At 40.9% G+C, this 18,095-nt stretch overlaps 1 protein-coding gene across 1 annotated transcript in view; it reads right to left on the bottom strand.

Annotated features, from left to right (window-relative positions):
* The window catches only part of LOC124123093, a 61,023-nt gene that overhangs the window by 23,906 nt on the left and 19,022 nt on the right, over positions 1-18,095 (bottom strand). Inside the window, exon 2 of the mRNA XM_046486360.2 lies at positions 2,677-2,726. Coding sequence (XP_046342316.2) covers positions 2,677-2,726 — 50 coding nt within the window. The remainder of the gene's footprint in view (positions 1-2,676; positions 2,727-18,095) is intronic.

The raw sequence follows: 18,095 nt of genomic DNA, 5'->3' as shown, positions 1-18,095 counted from the left end.
TTGGCATGTGTTTGTGGGAGGTGGGTGGTGTGGTCTTGGCATGTGTTTGTGGGAGGTGGGTGGTGTGGTCTCGGCGTGTGTTTGTGGGAGGTGGGTGGTGTTGTCTCGGCATGTGTTTGTGGGAGGTGGGTGGTGTGGTCTTGGCATGTGTGTCTGTGGAAGGTGGGTGGTGTGGTCTCGGCGTGTGTTTGTGGGAGGTCGGTGGTGTGGTCTTGGCGTGTTGTGTGTGGCTGTGGGAGGTTGGTGATGTGGTCTTAACATGTGCGTCTGTGGGAGGAATGTGGTGTTGTCTTTTTGTCCTTGTGGGGTGGGTGGTGTGGTCTCGACGTGTGTTTGTGGGAGGTGGATGGTGTGGTCTCGGCGTGTGTTTGTGGGAGGTAGGTGGTGTTGTCTTGGCGTGTGTTTCTATGGGAGGTGGATGAAGTGGTCTTGGCATGTGTTTGTGGGAGGTGGGTGGTGTGGTCTTGGCATGTGTTTGTGGGAGGTGGGTGGTGTGGTCTTGGCATGTGTTTGTGGGAGGTGGGTGGTGTGGTCTCGGCGTGTGTTTGTGGGAGGTGGGTGGTGTTGTCTCGGCATGTGTTTGTGGGAGGTGGGTGGTGTGGTCTTGGCATGTGTTTGTGGGAGGTGGGTGGTGTGGTCTCGGCGTGTGTTTGTGGGAGGTGGGTGGTGTGGTCTCGGCATGTGTTTGTGGGAGGTGGGTGGTGTGGTCTTGGCATGTGTTTGTGGGAGGTGGGTGGTGTGGTCTTGGCGTGTGTTTGTGGGAGGTGGGTGGTGTGGTCTTGGCATGTGTTTGTTGGAGGTGGGTGGTGTGTGTTTATGGGAGGTGGGTGGTGTGGTCTCGGCATGTGTTTGTGGGAGGTGGGTGGTGTGGTCTTGGCATGTGTGTCTGTGGAAGGTGGGTTATGTGTGTCTGTTGGAGGTGGATGGTGTGGTCTTGGCATGTGTTTGTGGGAGTTGGATGGTGTGGTCTTGGCATGTGTTTGTGGGAGGTGGGTGGTGTGGTCTCGGCGTGTGTTTGTGGGAGGTTGGTGGTGTGGTCTTGGCGTCTTGTGTGTGGCTGTGGGGGGGTGGTGATGTGGTCTTTGCGTGTGTGTCTGTGGGAGTTGGGTGATGTGGTCTTAACATGTGCGTATGTTGGAGGTATCTGGTATTGTCTTTTTGTCCTTGTGGGGTGGGTGGTGTGGTCTCGGCGTGTGTTTGTGGGAGGTGGGTGATGTGGTCTTAACATGTGCGTCTATGGGAGGTATCTGGTGTTGTCTTGTCCTTGTGAGGTGGGTGGTGTGGTCTCGGCGTATGTTTGTGGGAGGTGGGTGGTGTGGTCTTTGTGTGTGTCTGTGGAAGGTGGGTTATGTGTGTCTGTGGGAGATGGATGGTGTGGTCTTGGCGTGTGTGTCTGTGGAAGTTGGGTTGTGTTTGTCTGTGGGAGGTGGGTGGTGTGGTCTTGGCATGTGTGTCTGTGGAAGTTGGGTTGTGTTTGTCTGTGGGAGGTGGGTGGTGTGGTCTCGGCGTATGTTTGTGGGAGGTGGATGTAGTGGTCTTTGTGTGTGTGTCTGTGGAAGTTGGGTTGTGTGTGTATGTGGGAGGTGGGTGGTCTCGGGGGATGTTTGAGGGAGGTGGGTTGTGTGGTCTTTAGAATGTGTTTGTGGGGGGGGGGGGGGTGGTATGGTCTTGGCATGTGTGTCTGTGGAAGGTGGATGGTGTGGTCTTGGCGTGTGTAATGTGCAAGGTGGGTTGTGTGTGTCTGTGGGGGGTTGGGTTTTAGTGCTCTTTGCGTGTGTGTCTGTAGGAGGTGGGTGATGTGGTCTCGGCGTATGTGTCTGCGGGAGGTGGATGGTGCGGTTCTGTGGGATGTGGATGGTGTGGTCTTTACGTGTGTGTTTGTGGGAGGTTGGTGTTGGGGTCTTAGCGTGTGTGTCTGTGTATGGTGGATGGTGTGGTCTTGGCGTGTGTTTGTGGGAGGTGGGTGGTGTGGTCTTGATGTGTGTCTGTTGGAGGTGGGTGGGTGGTCTTGACATGTGTGTCTGTGGGAGGTGGGTGGTGTGGTCTCGGCGTATGTGTCTGCGGGAGGTGGATGGTGTGGTCTTTGCGTGTGTGTTTGTGGGAGGTGGGTGGTGTGGTCTTGGGGTGTGTGTCTGTTGGAGGTGGGTGGGTGGTCTTGACGTGTCTGTCCGCGGGAGGTGGTTGGTGCGGTCTTGGCGTATGTGTCTTTTGGAGGTGGATGGTGCGTGTCTGTGGGATGTGGATGGTTTGGTCTTGTCATGTGTGTCTGTGGGAGGTGGTTGGTGTGGTCTTAGCGTGTGTGTCTGTGGGAGGAGGGTGGTTTGTGTCTGTTGGATGTGGATGGTTTGGTCTTGGCGTTTCAGATTAGTGTGTGATGAACGGTGGGATATGTATGACTGTTTTAACTAAATATGAATGGCGATCAGCTATAACTAGTTACATAACATTCTGCAAAGGTGGAGGGTCCGTGGAGTGCGTGAGTGAGTGAGTATGGTTTTACGCCGCTTTTAGCAATATTCCAGCAATACCACGGCGGGGGACACCAGAAATGGGCTTCACACATTGTACCCATGTCGGGAATCGAACCCGGGTCTTTTGCGTGACGAGCGAACGCTTGAACCCATAGGCTACCCGACAGCCCGTGAGGCTCCGTGGAAGGTGGTTCTGCATACTTACCTCTGCCAAGTCGTTTCAAGCGTGTACCTCGCGGCCCCATTGGGAGTTTCCTGCAGGTGAGATTTAAATCACATGAGCTAACATTTCGTCGACAACATTCTGCCATCTTCAGATAAAAAGCAGATCATTATATATCACGACCAACTCTAATTGGTCTTACGATTTACGCTCAACTGAGTTTGATATCAATGTGCATTATAACACTATGAAAATCATACATTATGTGCCTCTATTGGATACACATGTACAATTTGTGTACATAAACATCACTATCACGAACCGCAGAGTCGCATAACAACGAGATGACGTAATACGAAAAGCATTTATAGCACACACGGGGCCGATCTGTTTTCGGCTTCACGATAGTAATTCGGATTTCTGATTGTTAAAATTAACTCAACTAAAACCAAGAAGTTTTTTCTCCCTATTACAAATCACCGCTGACAAATTCGAAGCGTTAAGTTTTTTTGAAGAAATATGACTTCAGCATGTAACCAGTTCAGCCTATTGTCTCCAATCTGTAACCGGTTCAACCGATTGTCTCCAATCTGTAACCGGTTCAGCCGATTGTCGTGAAACGCGGGTAAAAGCGCATGGTTTGAGTGAGTGAGTGAGTGAGTGAGTGAGTGAGTTAGTTAGTATGGTTTTACGCCGCTTTTAGCAATATTCCAGCAATATCACGGCGGGGGACACCATAAATGGGTTTCACACATTGTACCCATGTCGGGAATCGAACCCGGGTCTTCGGCGTGACGAGCGAACGCTTTAACCACTAGGCTACCCGACCGCCCGACTAGAAATTGAAATGAAAAGTGCGTTATGTAACTGCAAGTACATAAATTTTGCCATTAAAATACCATGAAAGCAAAAATGTCGTGAGATATCACTTATCTATATATATTTTTTCATATTTTAGTGCTCGGGCTATTATTCAAACCGTATAAATGTCTACGATTAAATCGTGTACATTCCAGGCCTCAGAAACTGTCAGGGTCTTCAAAAGGACTACAGAAGAGCAGAAAGGCATTAAGGGGATAAAACAAGGACAGGTCGGCTTGGAGTCAGTACACATGTTAAACTCAGTGGACCAGCACTATAAAACCGGCCATATTATGATTCAGGGTATTATCAACCTTTCATCCTTATCAACGGTTAAGCCATATTCATTTGGGATCTCTATATCTCCGATGGTAAAGCCTGAATAAATTCTCTCTCTCTCTCTCTCTCTCTCTCTCTCTCTCTCTCTCTCTCTCTCTCTCTCTCTCTCTCTCTCTCTCTCTCTCTCTCTCACACACACACACACACACACACACACGCACGCACGCACGCACGCACGCACGCACGCACGCACGCACGCACGCACGCACGCACGCACGCACACACGTATTCGTTGTCATTGACGTGGTACCGCTGTTACACGTTAAACCCCATTTCACCTCACCTGACCTGGTAGATAAAGGATATGGATAAAACTCCTAGGTTTGGGTTGAAAATGCTTTGTTTGTTTGTTTTTTAACGCCGCACTCTGCAATATTTCATCTATAAGACGGCGGTCTGTGAATGATCGAGTATGGACCAGACAATCCAGAGATTGATATCATGAACATCGATCTACGCAATTGGGATACAATGACATGCATCAACCAAGTTAGTGAGCCCGACCACCCGTCTCTTACGACAAGCATAGTCGCCTTTTCGGCAAGCATGGGTTGCTGAAGACCTATTCTACCCCGGATCTTCACGGGTAAGTTCAAAATGTAAAAAGAAAAGGCCGAGGGCGTTTCCAGTGTTCGAGGTTTTAACCATTTATATATGATTGTTTTCATGTCTTGAACAAAACCTAGAGTTGTCAATATATTATAACCTGAGAATCGCCCAATTATAAACATTGTTTGTTTCTGCTTCATTCTATAAATAATAATAATAACCACGTAGAATACAATTACCAGTTACAAGCCAATAACACCAGCATCTTATTTGTTTGTTGTTTGACGCCGCACTCAGCAATATCCCAGCTATATGACGGTGGTTTGTAAATAATCGAGTCTGAACCAGACAATCCAGTGATTGACATCATGATCATCGATCCATCCAATTGGGATCGATTACATGCATCAACCAAGTCAGCGAGCTTGACCACCCGATCCCGGAAGCTAGGAAGACGCGGAGCATACACTACTGCCCAGAAGTTCATTCCCCTAACACGCCTTGAGAACGCGTGTAACACGCATGTGACACGGGTGCTCAACGGGTTGAGCACCCATTGAGCACGCGTGGGTCACTTGGTGTACACGCGTGTACCCGGCGTATAACAGACAGACAGACAATAGTTTATTAGTGTCTCACTTCTGTACATACATAAAACAGATTTGTACAAATAGACATTGATAGAATGCACAGAACCATTCAATAGAATTATGAGAGACAAATTATCATAAAATTCATACATAAATGCTATAAAGATGATATAGTAAACCGTTATCCATATGAAAGATGCTTTCTACGATTAAGAATTAAAAAGCAGACTTTGGCAAGTTAAAAATACACACTGGCATCACTGAAAATTAAACAAAATCTGTCGATATCAGGTATATCTAAAATAAACATAAGATTTAGCAATACATTCATTAAAAAGAGTTGCCCTGATGTCGTCATATAATACGCAGTGAAACAAAACATGGACCTCGTCTTCTACGCTGTCATAACAGTGAAAACATTTTCATTTATGGACAGGTACACCTTCGTACCGACCGGTTTCCACTCGAATAAGAGCCACGCCACACCTAAACTTGGCTAGTGCCGATCTATAGTTTCTTATTTGAAACATAGTATTCTGTCCCATGTACTTGCTTGTAACATCGGTACATTCTCAATTTATTAAGCCCATTTCGCCCCTCTTCCTTTCTTAACATATCACTCCAACGGGTAACATATTCATTCATACACCATTGTTCCACCTGTGTACAAACAGAAAATGTATCTATACAACCTGTTGGGTTTAACAGGTGTCCTAAATCCATATGACTAAACATCTTTCTTACTCTACCATCCAGTTTTTACAACCATTTACAGCGTATCTGTCAGCCCACTTAAACACATGTTTGTACAACCTCCTAAGCATATTCTTAAGGCGACACTATTGTATGGCTATACCTTTCCACTGTCTGACAACAGGCGGTATCCATCCCATGTCCCCATTTATAGCGACGTTAGAGGCGTATTTGCCGAGTTTCAAATAAAATTTACTGGCTCTATGGTGTACAGCATTTGTTGCTGACACGTCATAATTACCCCAGATAGCCACCCTGTAGTCAAGAACTGATCACACCATACTATCATACAATTTGGAATAGGTTTGGAAATGCATACCGCCTATTGTCTTAACTTTGGAAATCATCAGGCCCAAAGCCCTATTAGCAGACTTCGCTGCTGCACGTGCCATTGCAGTAAAATCTAAGTGATCTGTAAACAGTACACCAAGATAATTATACTTAGCAGCCATATCTAAAATCATATTTCCGACATTAAAAACATGCTTCGTCTGTATGACAGACGGGTTTCTAAAATGGACAATTTTAGACTTTTCATAATTGATCTCTATCTTATTTGAGCAACACCAAGTATGTAAAACATCTAACAGTAAACTGGGATCAGCTACATGCTCAGCTAGCAACGCTAAATCATCCGCATATGCTAATGCTGCAATATTAAAATTGTCTACAGTTACACCAATATTAAGACTGTTGAGAGTATATAATAACTCATTTTTGAACATAATCAAGTTAAAAAGCAGGGAGATACTGACTGACTGATGTAGGAGATTTAACGTGCGCTTTCCGACTGTAGCGTATTTCGCACACGGGACTGGCCGGACCATTTAGTGTATTCCGAAAAGGGTGAAAGTGGTGTGTGCAACCCAAGAGGGGGCTTTTAGGGGTTGCTTATATAGTAATTTTGAAATTTTGAGATTTGGAAAGAATGCCAAGAGTGGGTGGGGGACGAACTAAGGGAGCTGTGTGTGTTTGGTGGTTGTTAGATAAGGTAGTTTTGGTTTTAATATTTTATTTTGGGTTTAAATGCGACTAATTAGTCCTGTTTTAATTAGGTATATGCCTAAGGCTTTGAATTTTTCTAATTTATTTTGTGGATTTAGGATTGATTCTAGTGTAAGTCCCGTTTTAAGATTTAGTGTGGTCTGTAGTGTTGTTCGGTGTGTTAGGTAGTGTTAGCAGTGAATGAGTACGTGTTCTGGTGTTTCTTGTTGTTTGCAATGTGGGCAGTTTCCTGTTGTGTGTAGATTAGCTATTTTACGGTGATTATTTAGTTTGGTGTGGCCTGTTTGTAGTTTAGTGTTTATTCTGTCGATTTTTTTGGATGGGTGTAGTATTTTTGGTTTATTTAGGGGTTTTTAATTTTGAGTATTTTCCTGATTTGGCTATTTGAGTTTTGGTATATATTTTGCCATTTTTTGTTGATTTTTTGTTTAGTGACACTTTTGATTTCTGATTTTGAGCTGGGTAAGTTTAAGCTTATTTCTGGGAGTTTAACCTTTAGCCTGCTGAATTATTTTCACACTTCTTACCCCTGCCTGCTGGATTAATTTTAGCATAAGGCGCTCTAAAGAGGGTGGGTGATTTCAAACAGTCGGTGCCTCATTAAACAAGGGCCAATTGAAGAAATATTTGGCACATTTATTCCTGATAGAAAACTACACAGTACTATAAAAACATATCCCGATGTTTTCAATCATACCAATGTTAAGACCAAAGCGAACACAAAATTTGTAAATTTTCTTGAACTTACCTGAATTGCGTTATTGAAGGTGGTTTGCATTTCATGCTAGGAACCTTTTAATATCGTAACATTTGTGCAAATTGATTTCAATAATCATATCTCCGATATCTTAATTTTAATTGAGTAAAAATTCGGGGTTTTTTTATCAGCAAATAACAGCGCGATGGTAAATTAGGAACCATTTCAGTGAATTTATTATCTAAACGTTAAACATAAAAATAACTTAATTTTCGAGGTCATCATGTCGGTTGCAGAAATACGAATATTCGGGTTAATCTGACGTGTCATGTTATAAAAATTGCAGGAAACAATTAATGACTTATAAATATTCACTAATCCTAATTTCAAGCGTTTTGGTTGAATATTTACGATATACAAAAATAAACAACCCGTGTCATGATGCTAGCAGACGTCCTAAAATCAAACATGGCGCGCTTCGCTCGACCTCCGCATAACTTATTGCTATTTTAATATCAACAAAGTTTACATTGCCTTTAAAAATATAACTTGGCGAAAGTTGACGATCTTCTCAATCGAAGAATGTTTTATTCGTCATATTCCAATAAATATGACGAGAGAAAAATGAAAATAAAGATCGTGAATTCTGACAGCACTATTTCAATAAGTGCATAGGTCACCGGATGTGATGTCACAGACAGGGGTAGTCTGCTGATAAGCTTTCGAAACAAAACAATTACAGTAAATTTTGAAATAGTTCGCCTATCACATACAGCAAAAATATAAGTCGATACACAGTATCAGTAATCGCCACTAACATGAAATAAAAATGTGACTTTGACGATATAATTCGCGTATTAGTTAATCCGTTTGACCTTGCATGCTCCCGTGACCCGGAAACGGTAGACGATAAATCAACATGCCACATGCAAGTTTCTCGGTATCTTTTATTTGAACTTCTGTTGATATTTAAGAATCACCATTCAATGTTGTGAATATAAATGGGACATAATTCATATTTCTGCGATGTACACGCTGATAAGTTTCACTACAACAAGTGTACCCTACGGTATACGTCTATGGATATCGTCGATCAGCAAGATCACCCTCTTCAACAGGTGCGCGAAAATGGGCTTGACAAAACGTGTTTCAAAATAACATCCCCGCGTTGCTGAATATGATAGGGTATATATAAGCAATAAAATGCTACGTACATATTGTCGGTGTTAGTTCCATATTACATTTAGGATAGCTTTCCTTTCGGGAATACATTCATAGATTATAGCATGATTTTAGAACAGTTACACGAAGGATTTCTAAATTTATTCCAAAAATATGAAGACCACCATGATGGCGTATTGATGATAGATTTGTAATTGTTTAATTATTTACAGCTGTTTACAGGTTTTAAAATTTTAAGTTATATTTAATAGTTATTTTTCCCACAATGATGGTGTGTGGGGACAGTAAATATTAGTCTTTGCATCAGCACAGTGTAACTGATCAAACTTCAATTATTATCTTTAGTTTAAACATATTTATTCAACAATTATTATCTTGCACTCTGAAAATCAACTATGTGAATAAGTAACTCTCTGATGTCATCATTTTAATTTTAGTATTCCATGAATAATGAATAAATCAGATCCTTAACATATACATACTAAACTCATATGGACATTAATCTTGTGCATTATGTGGTTTGTTTCCAAATAAAACAATTCTGAAATAAAATTTGATAGGAATTAATTTAATTTAATTACAGTAACAGTACTTGTAACAGTACATGACATTTTTGTTTGTTTAATCACAAAAACCATGGTGGCACATGAGCTGGTAAGTTTGCCACAGGTTTCTTAGAAAATGCTATCTCAGTCTTCTGGTTGGAATGAAAAGAAACATGCCTGTGTACATGTTTACCCTTGCCAGATGTATTTTTTCCAGTCAGCCAATCCATTACTTTTGTTCACCTTATGTGGTCTATTTTATACATACAGGTACTGCTTCCAACCTGTTTTTTCTTTGTATGCAATCAAAAAGAATTATAAAGGAAAGTCATATTTTCATTCAAAAACATATCTGTCTTTCCTTGAATACTCTTTGTCTAAGTGCCAGAAATGTCAGTGTCATAAAAAAAATTAAAAACAGATTTTCATAAGGACTTTTCTTAGGTAGACCTATATCTAAGTCAAACCATGTGACAAGTTAGGTAGAATTATAACCTTATGAGCCCTCATTTCTGAGGTGTCCATATTTTAAACATTTTTAGGACTAAACGTGATCCGTGTAGATCTGCCTGTTTTGTTATGTAAAACAAATTCTTGTCTTAAAAAATGAGAAAAGGAATCATTCAGAAGAATTTTTTTTATCCCATTGATTCACGAAAATCAGTTGAAATGTACAGTGGTGACTTTTGTACCCAAAATTTCTAGTAATTTGTTACCCAAATGGGTATGTGATTTTGTAGATCTACCTAGAATTATTTCAAAGATATACATTAATTTGGTGTCTTAAACTTAACATATCACTTTCCTATCAAAACAATTCATTCTAACTTAGGTTTAACCAACTTAACTGGCCTCTCCTTCAGTGACAAGACGTCAATTTTCTCTCAACACTAAACAATCAATTTCAAGGATCACAGTCATAATCATATTTGGAACTTGATGAAATATTTTATTGTGTGTTCTGTTCATCTACATGAAAACATAAATATAATTATAGATCTATTTTCTTATTTTCTTAGGTACAAATTCACAAAGTATTTTGGGTACAATTTAATTTGTTTTGGGTACAAAATCACATATATAGGAGCCTAGAATCTATATATATTTACACTAGCCTACCTCGTTGTGTACCAAAATTTTATCGGTTCAGAGGACGGGAGGTTCTCAGAAAGTTTTCAACAACATCTTTAATATTTAATTTTTCTTTTTGTAATGTTAGACCTATAACAATATTATGTTATTATTATGGCATATCAATACGTTGTATCGCTCTCCGTTGCGTTCGTTTTTAGAAAATATTTTAAAATTAAAATCATCGAGCGTGAAATCCATTACGGTTTCGGATTTAGACTTGCACATTTGATGGCGACAATCACGAAGAAATATGAAACAAATAGGAGTAAAGACTGCTCTCCAGATCAATAAATAGTAAAGAGTTGACGAAAAATAGTAAATTATGTATTTTCTTTTGAATTTGAATCTATTTCGGAATTTCTTTATGATACCTTACCAACTTTTGCATATTTTGCTTCCATGTGTCACATGCGGTACGTGCTTCCGGTTTCAGAAATGATAGCTAAAATTGCAAGTATTTTGATTATTTCTCATAAAATGCATTATTTTGCTATTGAATGGTTTACCTAGAATGTATATCAGTTCAGATTTTGCGTATCATCCAATATTTGTCATTCTTCGCAGTGTTTGTTGACTTTGTTCAACTCAACAAATCGCGAGTTAGGCCACGCCCAAACGTATCACTGACGTTTGTCAGCTGTTTGTCGGCTTGTCAATGTGTCGGAAAGTTTATCAAACGAAATCATTTCCAAACTCTTTAAAAATGAAATTCTTTTTACAAAGATTTATACATACGTGTCAATAATTCTAGAAAATTAAGTTAGATGTAACAAAATGATTGTAATAGTCTAACGGGATAACTATGCATGTGGAGTTGTTTGTTTACCGCCGTTGCCATGATAGTACAAGTTTCATCCAATCGATGATGTTACGATTCAGATTGTTTTTGTTTACAATTAGTTACACCGAAAGTTGCTAATTTTTAGAAATTAAGGAACATGAGTGTTTTCCTTTCGTCAGCAAACAAAAAATTATGATCGAATAGGAAAAATGATGAAATTATAAAGAAAATATCGGACTGCATGCCGCTCAACGTGAAGTGCCAAAAGTCAACAATGGCCGTTTCTGGTAGTTGTGTGCCGAGAAGTTTGGCCGAAACATTTTTAACTCGCGATATTTTCTTTTTGAGGTAAATAAATGACTGAACGTTTTGATATTGAGCAAGCTGAGGATTTATGCATGTCATACGTAATTTAAATGTTACGCAAAGCCTTCTTGGTAAATAGATATGGCGAGTTTTATTTTGGGTGTTGTTATGCTATTCGCCTGTCGAATGGGTTCGACATCAGATGCACGGGGATGGACACCTCTGTCGAATGGGTTCGACGTTAGCGTGCAGAGCTTTAAGGGATAATTTTGCTGCTTTATCTGCCTTTTCATGTCCAAAGATTCCTACGTGGGCGGGGATCCAAATGAACTCTATTTGTTTACCTGCCTTAGTTAAGTTGTTTGAGCTATTGAGTATTTGATTTATTAGTTTGGGGTGGTTTTTAGTGTTTTTATTTTTGAGGGCTTGTAGTCCCCCGAGGGAGTCGGTTAGAATGAGGATTTTTTGGTGTTTTTTAGATTGCTGATTGTGTAGTGATGAGGCAATGCCCATTAGTTCGGCCGTGAATATGGATTGGTTGTTTGGGAGTCGGTAAGATTGTGTTTTTTGGTTGGTTGTGCGATGTGGACTCCGAAACCTGTGTGTTTTGAGATCGGATCTGAGGATCCGTCTGTGTATATGTGACACCAATTTGGCCAATTTTCATGTATGTATGCTAGTGTGGTGGTTTAGCGATGTTAGGATAGGTCTGTTTATTTAGTGTATCGGCTAGTGTTGTGTCTATTTTTGGTATTTTAAGTTTTGGAGTGAAGATATTGGATGATTTATTGTTTTGTTTAAGATTATTTATTTTGTGTTCATTTTGGTAATTGGTTATTCTTTGAGAAATTGGAGTAAGTAGTGGATGTTTCCGGGCTAGGGCTTGGTTTCTAGGGCTAATATTGTTTTTTATTAAGTTTTCGATAAGAGGGTTTGATTGGGACGCGGCCCAGAAGTTTAGGGTAAGTTGTTCCCTACATAGTTTAAGTGGCATTTCTCCTGTTAAGGCCTGGAGTGAGGTGGAGGAGGTGCCATGTTGAGTTCGTGTGATTAGTTTTAGGGCCTGATACTGGATTGAGTCTAGTTTTTTAATGAGAGAGTTGTTTAAGGTGTCGTAAATGGCACTGCCATAGTCTAGTTTGGATCTAATTAGTGATATATAGAGTGAGAGGAGGGTGTTTTTAGAGGCCCCCCAGTTGGAGCCGGTTAGGCATCTTAACGTGTTTAGGTCTTTGCTGCATCTGGTTACTAGGTTTTTAATGTGAGCATCCCAGGTGAGATGTTCATCGAAGATTAATCCTAAGAATTTTGTTTGTTTTTGGAATTTGATTGGTTTGTTGTTTAGTTGGAGGTTTAGGGAGGCGGGTTGCATATTTTTGTGTTTAAATACTATTCCTGTGGTTTTTTCTGAGTTGAGGGAGAAGCCCCATTTGTCAGCCCATTTTTGTATTTTATTTAGAGATTTTTGTAGTAGGTTTTGGGCCATTTTAATGCTTTTAGTGCGGATCCAGAGGGCTCCATCAATCGCGAATTTTGATGTGTTTACTTTGGGGGATAGTCCCTCGAATAGATCGTTAATCATAATATTGAAGAGCGTTGGGCTTAGGATGCTGCCCTGGGGAGTGCCATTTTCTAGGGGACATTGGTCCGATAGCGTTTGGTCTATGCACACGGTGATTTTGCGGTTTGTTAGGAAACTTTGGATGTAGTTAATTATTTGACCTTTAAGACCTAATTTTTGTAGTTTTTGTATTAGCCCGTTATGCCAAACCATGTCGAATGCTTTGGAGAAGTCTAGAAAGATGCCTGTAGTATATTGTTTGTTAAGTTGGCCTGTTTTAATGTCCTGCTCTAGTCGGGCGAGGTTATCTAAGGTTGAGCGTCCAGGAGTGAAACCGCTTTGGTCTGGATTTATTATGTTGTTTTGTTCTAAGTAGTGTTGTAACCTGTTTTTTGCCATTGATTCCATTACTTTGCATAAGTTAGAAGTTAGGGAGATTGGTCTGTATGAATTAGCCTGGTCAGCTGGTTTATTGGGTTTTGGGATTGGTATGACCAGGGCTTGTTTCCAAGGTGATGGGACCTGTCCGTTTAGATATATGAGGTTATAGAGTTTTAGAAGAGTTTGGAGTAGTTTGGGTGGTAGTTGTTTAATTATCTGGTATGAAGTAAGATTTAAGCCTGGGGCTGTGCCCTTTTTCCTATTTTGTAGGACGTGGAGTAGTTCTTCCATTGTGAAATGGAGATTAATTTCTAGGTTGTTATCTTTTGGCTCTTTGGTAAATTTGGTTTCTGATTTTAGTTGTTCCTGGAATTTTTGGTTGAAGTTGCTATTGCTACTGACGGCCGAGAAGTGATTTGCTAGGTTATTAGCTTTTTCCAGTGGGGTTTGTTGAATTGTTTATGTTTGGAGGTTTTTTTATGACGTTTAATGCCCCTAATGGCAAGGATTTTGCGCCAAACTGTTCTGGCGTCTATATGATGGTTAATTTCTTCGCAAACTTTTTTCCAGTCTCTAGTTTTAGCTGTTTTAACTAAGCTTTGTACTTTGTGATTTAGTTCATGTGCTATCTTTAGGTGTTTGAAGTCACGTTTGGCTTTATTGAATGCGGATTTGCGTTTACGTCTAGTTTGTTCTATCTCCTCGTTCCACCAAGGAACCGAGGGTTTGCCTATGTTGGTTGTTTTGAAAGGAATGGAGTTTTTAGTTGCGTTTATTATATAGTCAGTGAGGTTTTTACAGTAGATTTCGGGGTCGTTACTTTCTAGGTCAGCTAGGTTAGCCTGGTTGCAAATTTCCTGCTTTGTTGTAGTGGAATTTAGGTTCCTGGTTTTGGTTGGTGTTGGGATGTTTACGTCTCCTATAGTTATATTTATGGGGAAGTGGTCACTACCTAGCGGTACCCCGTGTACTTCCCATTGAATGCTAAATCTGGGGTGCATATTGTTAAGTCGATAGCCGACATTTTGTGGTGTATTTTGTCGTATCTAGTAGGTTGGTTGTTATTTAGTAGTATTAGGTCATTTTGTTCTGTCCATTCTGAGATGAGTTTTCGGTGTTTATCTATTTTATCTTCTATACCCCAGGTAGGGTGGGTGGCATTCAAGTCTCCTAGGAAGATTATAGATTTATTGCCTATTTGGAGGAGGGTGTTTAAATCCTCAGGTTTGACTTGTTTTTCTACCCAGTGGTATATATTTATGATATTAATTTTTTGGTTATTATTTGTTATTTGGATACCGTTTGCTTCTAGGTTTGGTGTGTTTATTTTTAGTTCTTTGGGGCTTAAGTCTTCCCTGACGTATATGATTAGGCCGCCTCCGGCTCTACCTGGGTTTGTTTTGGCTCGGTCAGTTCTTATTGAGTTATAGTTTGGTAGGGTGAATTTAGATCTAGCAGAGAATTTAGTTTCCTGTATACAGACTATGTGTGGACCTTTGTCTCGTTTGAATTTAGCTTTTAATTCCTGGCCGTGGGAGGCTAATCCGTTGGCGTTCCACTGAAATATATTTAGTCCTTCCATTTTGGGGGGATAAGAGGTTATTAGTTTGTTTTGAGTCTAAGGTTGTGTTTAATTGGTAGCTTCCCTAAGTTGGGAGAGAAATAACTCAAAGGAGAGAGTTGTGAGTTTTAGTTTTTGCGCTACTGAGTGAAAAGCTTTAGTGCTAGCATTTGGTGAGTTTTGCTTATGCATGTAGGCTAGGAGTAGTGTGAGGTTATTAAGAGTTTTAGTGCTAAAGTACTCACGGAAATGAAAAAAAACTGTTTTTTCGACCTCAGATCTTAAATAAATGCAGTTAATATACAAAATATGTAAATATTCAAACAACTAAATTAGTATTAATTTGGCCGTGGCACAAATACAGCGTATCAAATGTTTTTATGCCTTTTTACACGTAAAAGTGTGTAAAAATGTGAATAAAACAGACTATTGTGAAACAGGGCATAACCAGGTGTAAGTAGATCAAAGTGACCTATGACACCTTGACGACAGGTGAGAACAGGTGCATAATGCCTATTCTGTTTCTGCTATGTCAATTTGGACTTAGTTATATTTTTGAATGTTGAAAGTGCCGACAAATTACCTCCTGTAAAGTACATTTTGTATTGTACACTGAGATCAAACTAGCAAATCCAGACTAGTACTTTTCGAGTTGTTTTGTTATTTCGTATTTACAGCTACGTAACACTTTGTGTCGATTTTTAAATTGAGAAAAACAGGTTTTTTTTCATTTCCGTGAGTACTTTAGTTAATTGAGGATTTTTACGCCTGAAGTTTTTGTTTGTTATAGGGGCTGAGAAAGAATACTCGTCTTCGTCGTTTAGGTTGGTTTTTATTGTTTGAGTTTCCATTGGGGAGGCTTGTGGAGGTGTTTGTGGTGTGGGGGGTTGAGTTTGTGATTGCGTGTTGGGTGTAGCTGTGGTTTCCTCAGTGTTTGAGTTTTTTGTTGTGCTTGTTTGTGGGGAAGTGTTGTTGCCTTGGGGGCTGTAGAGTGTTTGGCTGAGGGTCGTTGTGTGTCTGTGGTTTTTCTGTTTGCTTTGCATGCGGGTGTTGAAAGACCCTTTGCCGAAAATCTGTTGGTTCCGAAAGAATGTTTTGAAGAAAATATTTTAGAAATGAGTCCCAAAAATTTGAACATTGCGCTTAAGTATTTTGCTTTCGAAACAAGAAAGCAAGATGGCACAGATTATCCGTCCAATACCATATGTGGATTATTCGCTGCTTTCCAGTCTGTGTTAAAGTCTAACGGATTCTTTGTCAACATCTTTAATGATCCAGCGCTCAGTGACTCCAGGAATGCCTTGGATGCCGTAATGAAAGAGCGATCGGCAGCAGTACTCGGAGCTTCGTCGAGACAGTCAGCTGAAATCATTACCGAAGAAGAGGAAGCTCTACTCTGGGAGGGCGGATTTCTTGGGGACGATTCCCCACGAAAACTTCTTGATACCATGAGGTATCTCACAGGTAATCTAAAAACAAATTCTTTGTTTCCCTAGCAATATGCAACATAAAGAGTACTACTAAAATTATACTATTATGCTAATGTTTTAATGAATTTAAAATTTAAAATTAGAGCGCTAAGCTCCTTGTTGCATGCAAACTCATTCGCCAGCCAGGTCTTCCTACATCGTTTATATATTCAGTGATGTAGGTTTTCGAAATAAACCGCCTCCGTGGTCTTGTGGTAGAGCGTCCGCCCGGAGAGCGGAAGGTCCAGGGTTCGATCCCGGGCCGCGTCATACAAAAAGACGTTAAAAGATGATACATGTTGTTACCCTGTCTGGCGCTCGGCATTAAGGGGCTAAAACAAGGACTGGTCGGCTCGGAGTCAGTATGCTGTGTCTGAGTGGGGTATTCATGTTAAACTGCGGCATGGTATCTCAGTGAGCTAGCACTATAAATCGGCATCAGTCCGGACTAGTACAAGCAGCCACACACACACATACACGTGCATGCACGTCGCTATATAAGTGCAATAATCTTGGACGCGACGTTAAACCCAATTTCACCTCACCTCTTCGAAATAAATCGGGCCGTCGCCATATGACTGAACTACTATTGAGTGCGACGTTCGGCCCACGCACTCGGGTGTTCGCTGAAGAAAGCATTTTCTGCAACACCAGCGACGTTCTTTCGTCATAAACATATACAAAAAATGGAAAGTATAGTCAGTGAATCGCACATATTATTCTTTGAACATTCTTTTATACAGGTTTACACTTTTTCCCTAAGAGGTGGGGGGCGGTCGGGTAGCCTAAGGGTTAAAACGTTCGCTCGTCACGCCGAAGACCAGGGGTCGAATCCCGACATGGGTACAATGTGTGAAGCCCATTTCTGGTGTCCCCCGCCGTCATATTGCTGGAATATTGCTAAAAGCGGCGTAAAACCAAACTCACTCACTCACTAAGAGGTGGGAAGGAACACAGGGACCTCAGACTGTTCAACAATCCACAGATCACTGGGCCGTGGTCCGACGATACCCTCGGACGCAGATACCTACTGTACAAGCAGGACGTATCTAAGAGCTGTGCTTCAGGAAGCGAAACTGTGCGCACTTATAAACGGACTCGGAAGATCAGAAACTGATGGTGTCGGACATCATCCAAGGTGGGGGGAAAGCAGAAAAAGTCTGTTACTGCCACTGCCACAGCCACGAGACCATCTCCAGATGATGCTACTGCCACAAGACCATCTCCAGATGATGCTACTGCCACAAGACCATCTGTTATACAGTGATAGCTGTTTATGTGTTTGGAGATATTTTACCTGGGCTTCAATTAATTAATACTGTTCATTGTTTTAGTATTAACCCAGTCTATATCCAATTCTTCTGAAATTCCACTTTTGTTAGATCCAAGGTGTCAGCCACCATGTGGAGCACATGTGTTGATCCTGATCCGAGTGAACCAGATTTTTGAGCCTTGTGAATTGACTTTGTGTACCAGACCCGACTTGTTTCAACTGTTATTAAACGTACCCATGAACCACGCAACAAATGGTCCCGCGAGCCGGATAATAGTTGAAAATGAGTGACACTCGACGAAGTAAGAGACAGCGTCGAATTCCTCAACATTTGCAGGACTATCTGCATAGTGTACCTGATCCAAGTGAACATATTCAGGATGATGTCAGGTCAGTGACTTCTGTAATTCCTTCCCGCTCATGTTTTTCTGATTTTTCATCTACCGCTTCCTCAAATTTGTCAGAAAAATAACA

Source organism: Haliotis rufescens, unplaced genomic scaffold (assembly GCF_023055435.1).
Source record: "Haliotis rufescens isolate VD_foot unplaced genomic scaffold, xgHalRufe1.0.p SCAF_10, whole genome shotgun sequence".
NCBI classification, from domain to species: Eukaryota; Metazoa; Mollusca; class Gastropoda; order Lepetellida; family Haliotidae; genus Haliotis; species Haliotis rufescens.
Note: the sequence above shows the minus strand (reverse complement) of the source record. Positions and strands in the feature narration are given on the sequence as shown.